Source organism: Fusarium tjaetaba (genome assembly GCF_013396195.1).
Source record: "Fusarium tjaetaba strain NRRL 66243 chromosome Unknown NRRL66243_c0000373, whole genome shotgun sequence".
Lineage (NCBI taxonomy): Eukaryota > Fungi > Ascomycota > Sordariomycetes > Hypocreales > Nectriaceae > Fusarium > Fusarium tjaetaba.
The window spans coordinates 1-5,690 of record NW_023501569.1 but is presented as its reverse complement, the minus strand read 5'-3'; the positions used below and the strand labels follow the sequence as shown (position 1 = coordinate 5,690).

The 5,690-nt window shown below is 51.4% G+C and overlaps 3 protein-coding genes across 3 annotated transcripts; all 3 read left to right on the top strand.

The window, feature by feature from the left end:
- Positions 1–211: 211 nt before the first annotated feature.
- FTJAE_12963 (uncharacterized protein) lies at positions 212–608 on the top strand (the record flags this gene model as incomplete). Its single annotated transcript, XM_037346057.1, has 2 exons — positions 212–405; positions 458–608. The coding sequence occupies 2 exons, from the start codon at positions 212–214 to the stop codon at positions 606–608; spliced, it is 345 nt and encodes a 114-aa protein (XP_037200008.1).
- Positions 609–1,739: 1,131 nt separating this feature from the next.
- Positions 1,740–3,437, top strand: FTJAE_12962 (transporter MCH1; the record flags this gene model as incomplete). Its single annotated transcript, XM_037346056.1, has 1 exon — positions 1,740–3,437. One exon carries the CDS (start codon positions 1,740–1,742, stop codon positions 3,435–3,437), a length of 1,698 nt encoding a protein of 565 aa, XP_037200007.1.
- A 496-nt stretch (positions 3,438–3,933) lies between these two features.
- On the top strand, positions 3,934–5,690 carry FTJAE_12961 (triacylglycerol lipase; the record flags this gene model as incomplete). The annotated part of the gene is made up of 3 exons (XM_037346055.1): positions 3,934–4,235; positions 4,282–4,699; positions 4,746–5,634. Coding segments are annotated over 3 exons (1,609 nt in total), but the record flags the coding sequence as incomplete, so codon positions are not given.

The window sequence follows — 5,690 nt, the reverse complement described above, 5'->3', positions numbered from 1 at the left end:
CTTCATGGTTGTTCGAACAAAGGCGACACGAACCTCCAATGAAGTGCCGCCGGTCAACAAAGAAATACTCGGCTTGGCCTCAGCACCTCAGCTGATGCTCTACCTCTTTTTTCATCGATGGATGGGGCTTTGTTGCAAAGTTACGCGTCCCACAGGTTCATGTTGTACAACATCTAATAGTTCCATGCAGGACTCCTCCATCACCTTCAACATGAGCGGTGGATCTGCCTCATACCTCAAGCCCGACATCTCCTCATCGACACAGAATATTCAGTGGCAGGTCAATGCTCCCCTTGCTGGTTCACAGTATGCCATGTCTCTTCGCAGAGAGTGGTCACAGAACCCACAACCTTTTTCGCAACGCTACGCGCCCCAAGACCGTCCTGCCGCGACTGAGGAAGCCCGGTCGAGTGTTTAAGCCTCCAATACCGACGATCCCAAACTAAACCTCGAAGAGTACCCTGTCCCTCGCAAGCACTTCGACACTTCACATCCCCTCACTGTACCGACGCATTCACTGCCTCCTCGCTGGGCCACGAGCAACAGTTGAGCAGCGAAACGAAAAGCAAAAGCCCCGCACCGATGCCGACTACGAACAAGACCGCTGAGAGGACTCGAAGTCATCAATTGTGATGACTCGCGGAAGCCTACTACTTCGAGAGCGTTGGACGTGGGCCGTGACTTGAAGTCACTACCTTTGTTCTCCGTCAGCGCCTCTGCTCTCCGAATATGAATCGCTGGGGGGTAGCTTGCTTCGCCTCTGTTGGTTCAGGATATGACTGGCCATCTCGACGGCTTGATGTCTCTCGTCTGGTGCCAGACAGCTAGCCCGATTTGATGGCTGTACCCTCATCACCTGCTGTATTGGTCGCCTTATATCATGTCATGCCGAGTCCTCAAGTTTGGAATGATCTTTCGGGTTACATGTGGCAGGGGGGGATGATGAAAGACTTGACGCGGATGCTGTGCAGCTGAGTGTCACCATGTGTTTGTCTTCACCATCAAGAACCCTCATGCGGTCGAGCTCAACAAGCCCAACGCAGATCAACCCTTTTTGTTATTGCACTATATACTGTTTTTCGTGTTCAAAGTACGCGGGGATTCTGTGTCGCGTGGGAAATGTATCGTATTGTTGTTGTACCACCCCAAATGACTTTTTAGCTCATGTTGTTCGTTGTGGCGATGTTGTCTTTGTCATTCCACAACAGCCTATTCGGAACCCGCGTAAGAGCAGAAGAATAACACACAACCGATGGAATCTCGCTCTATTGGTCCGTGATAAACATTTTAACTATTCCTTGGCCTCTGACAGTCCGCCCAGTTGTTGTTTGTAAGTGTCTAGGGTAGTCCGTATCAGATATTGTACAACCAAGACATGTGTTCTAAATGCATTGGCCGTGAATCAGATGTGATCTACTGTGTGGCTTTCCGACCCCATGTCTGACCAGGTAAAACACTTGAATCACTTTCACCGAGCCAAACATCAAATCAGCTTGAAGAGTTCGTGATCAAGTCTTTGAGATTGATAAGATTGATAACGGACTCTGACTGATCCGGAACTCTGTCCGACCTCGGCAGAATAGTGGGGTTCGATTGTGAGCATGACCCATGACGTGGGATCGCGATGGACCAGTCCCAGTTGACGTGATTCACATTCACCAACTCTATCTACCTTATCTATCTCAACTATGAAACCTCCCTAAACTCTCCCCCCTCAAACATCCTCTAACCTCATCATTATGTCGTCTCCCGCCCCCGACGACACGCGCATCGACGTCGACCAAATCTCAACACACAGCTCCTACGCCTCGTTCTCCGACTCGTCCTCCCGCGCGCGACGAAACAAGGAGAAACAAGCCCTCCGCCTCGCAGCCTTCATCGCAGCAAACATCATAGCCCTCGCCTGCGGCTCCATCGTCGTATTCTCCCTCTACGCGCCCCTCCTCCAGTCCCGCCTGCACTACACCCAGTTCCAGGTCAACGCCGTCGCTATCGCTGGCTCTGTGGCGCTGTACCTTCCTATTTCGCTCATTGGGTATATCTGCGATCGCGTTGGGCTGAAGCCGCTTGCGCTGGGGGGAGGAATCCTCTTTGGCAGCGGGTATGGCATCGCAGCCGGTGTTTATCGGAAATTGGACCTGGAGTATCGGAGTCATCCTGGGTACCGTGTCAATGGAGACTGGTCCGTTCCGTTTCTGATGTTTGCGTTTGTGTGTATTGGTATCGCGACTTGTGCGCTTTACATGGCTTCTGTGTCTTCTTGCGCCAAGAACTTTGGAAAGGGCCGGTATCGAGGATTGGCGCTCGCTACGCCGATTACTTGTTTTGGATTGAGTCCCATGTGGCTGAGTCAAGCGGGAACTCGTCTGTTCACTGAGACGCGGCCAGACGGGTCCAAGGGGGACTTGGATGTATTCCGCTTCTTCCTCTTCCTCGCCATCTTGACTTTCTCCATGGGTATGCTGGGCACATTCACATTACGTGTCGTTGATGAGGATGAGCTTATCGATGAGGCTATCGAGGAACTGGAGCAGAGTGGTTTACTCGATGGAAGCTCACTACTCGGCAGGTCCGAGAGGAGTTACGGTGCGACGGGTGATGAGACCGAGGGCTCAGCGCTGCTTGATCCGTCGAAAGACGACGCAAAGTGGAAGAAGAACTGGGTCCTCAACGCTGAAACGCGTTCATTCCTGTCTGACCGCACCATGTGGCCCTTTGCTCTGGCATTTCTCCTGATCGTTGGACCAGGCGAGGCTTTCATCAACAACCTCGGTACAATTATTGGTACACTGACACCACCTGAGATGGAAGGCCTAAGCCATCGGACTTCAGCGGCGACACACGTGTCCATCTTTGGAGTCACAAACACTGCTTCTCGTATCTTCATCGGTACACTGACTGATCTTCTGGCACCGTATCCCCAAACACAGCATGTTCAAGCACCGCATGCTCGTTCAGCCGTGAGCAACCGCTTCTCCATCTCTCGCGTCGCCTTCATGGCCTTTTTCGCAACGCTCCTCTCAATCGGTCTCTTGATCCTCGCATCCGGCCTCGTCCAAAACCACGCTGAGCGCTTCTGGCTCGTCTCAGGTCTTGTGGGTGCAGGCTACGGCGCAATCTTCAGTCTCACTCCCTTAATCGTCACAATCATCTGGGGCGTTGAGAACTTTGCTACGAATTTTGGCATCATCGGTATGCTTCCTGCAGCAGGGTCTACGTTCTGGGGCCTCGTCTACTCAGCGACGTATCAGAACGGCGCGAACAACTCAAAGTCTGCCCCTGGGGGCGAAGAGCGTGGTGATTTATTCTGCTACGGTGAGCAATGCTATGCTCCGACTTACTGGGCTGAGACTGTTACTGTGTGGGTTGCTGTTGGGTTACTGATATGGGCTTGGAAAGGTAGAGGGGGATGGTCCCAGCGTGGAATTGTGATTTAGTTAGCATGTTATCTCGGCATCTCATCATCTTGGCGTTTTTGGATAGACAGCATACGTGGGTCGGGCCTAGTTAATCTCATAGCAGCATATTTCTGATATCATCAAATACATAGCGTCTCTTAGCCTGCCGTTGTTCCGTTCGTCAAAGCTCCCTGCATGCAGCTTACCCCGGATTTCAGATCAGACTCCACCACTATCTTGACAAGGGGTGCAAGTTTCCCGCGGCCAACTCCCTGATAACTTATCGTCTCGGAGACCAAGCTTAGCAGCCGATCAGCACGGATCTCAAATTTGACAACCGTAGCTCTAAACTCTGTGCATCAGCGTTCCCACTTGGTTCCTTGCAAGATCATCCAGATAGGAAAGTCTCGGGGAACTAATCCGGGGAACTTGGACGTTTATGCCCGACGGAAAAGTGTCAATGGCTGTTATCTAAATAGCACGATCGTGTAGCTAGCAGGCTCAAGATTAACGTTAGATGTTATCATAATCGAACATGGCTGAACGTAAGGGAAGTTCGTGGACGTGGTTGGCTGTATTGCCTGTCCTTCTAGCTGCTGCGTTTACGGTGTATCCTGATGTTTTAGGACGTTCTGGACCAGAGGCGTTGCCTTCTGTGAGGATTAAGCAGGGAACTGTTATTGGGAAGTTTGTTGATGATGGGACGTTTCCTGAACCGTTGGAGGGATTCATGGGGATTCCGTATGCTGTGCCTCCAGTTGGTGAACGACGGTTCAGACATGCTGAGCCAGTGGGTGAGAGCAATGAGACGATTGAAGCTTATTACCTAGGACCAAGGTAAGTTCCCAAACCATCATGTTGAAGTTTATACTGACCGTTGAAGATGTCCTGGTGTACAACTCGTTCCCTTCCTCAAAGACCCCATCCTTGGACCAGATTATGAATCAGAGGATTGTCTCACCATCAACATCTGGCGTAAGAAGGGCCACTCACCCAGCAAGGGAAAACTTCCCGTTGCTGTTCTCATTCCCGGAGGAGCGTTCAATCGTGGTGCAGCGAGGATGCATAATTCGCATACCATGCTTGCCTTCTCAGAAGAGCCATACATCGCTGTTAGCATGCAATATCGCATTGGTGTCTTTGGCGGACTGAACACTGAGTTGACTGCTAACGAGGGTCTGTTGAATCTTGGATTGAAGGATATGTATGTTGCGCTTGAGTGGGTTCAGGAGAACATTGCTGCGTTTGGAGGTGACCCTGAGGATGTTACCATCATGGGACTGAGTGCTGCGGCTCACGGTGTAGGTCGTCTCCCATTGAGCTTCAAGCTGTTACTGACGATTACAGATTGGGCATCTTATTATGGACATCAATCAGCCCAAGAAGCTATTTCACAAGGCAATCATGGATTCAGGAGCTCATACCGCACGAGCAGTCCACCCCCCAAACGCTGCTCTCAACACTCAGCATTTCCGGGAACTTCTCGACCTGACACCATGTTCACACTTCAAGAACCTCAGAGATCCAAAGATCCTCACTTGTCTTCGAGGCCTTCCCTCACAGACTGTGGACAAAGCAGGAAAAGAGGTGTTTCGACGCTCAGATCCTTCTATTCGTTGGGCATGGCAGCCTGTCATCGACGGAGATGTCATTTCTCGACGACCTATTGAAGCATGGAAGTCTGGCAAGTTCCATAGAGTTCCCATCTTGACGGGTTCAGCTGCGAATGAGGGTGCTTTCTACGTTCCCCGGACGGCCGATAAACCTGAAGATTTCACAGGCTTCTTCCGTGAACTTCTTCCGCATCTCACAAAGGCAGAAGTTGCGGAACTTGAGAAGCTGTATCCTGATCCCTCGACAAACCCTGACTCCCCACATCTCGACACTCGTGGCATTCCTGGCGTAGGATCACAGTACAAACGCCTCGAGACAGCATACGGCCACTACGCATACACATGCCCCGTCCGCCAAACCGTAATATGGTCAACATACCACCCCAACGCCGAGCCCGCATATCTATACCACTGGGCTCTCAACAAGACCGCCCTCTTTGGCGCCAACCACGGTGATCAAATGCGATATCAGACGTTTAACCGTGAAGTTCGTGAGATTTCACCTGCGCAGAGGGAAGTAGCTGGACAGTTTCACGCGTATTGTACTAGTTTCATCACAAAGGGTGATCCGAACGCTGTCAAGGGCAAGTTTGCAAATAGACCGGAGTGGACACCGTTTGATGGTGGGAAGGGAAAGACGATGTTGCTTGGGAGGGGGAATGATGAGAGGGCTGGGGGG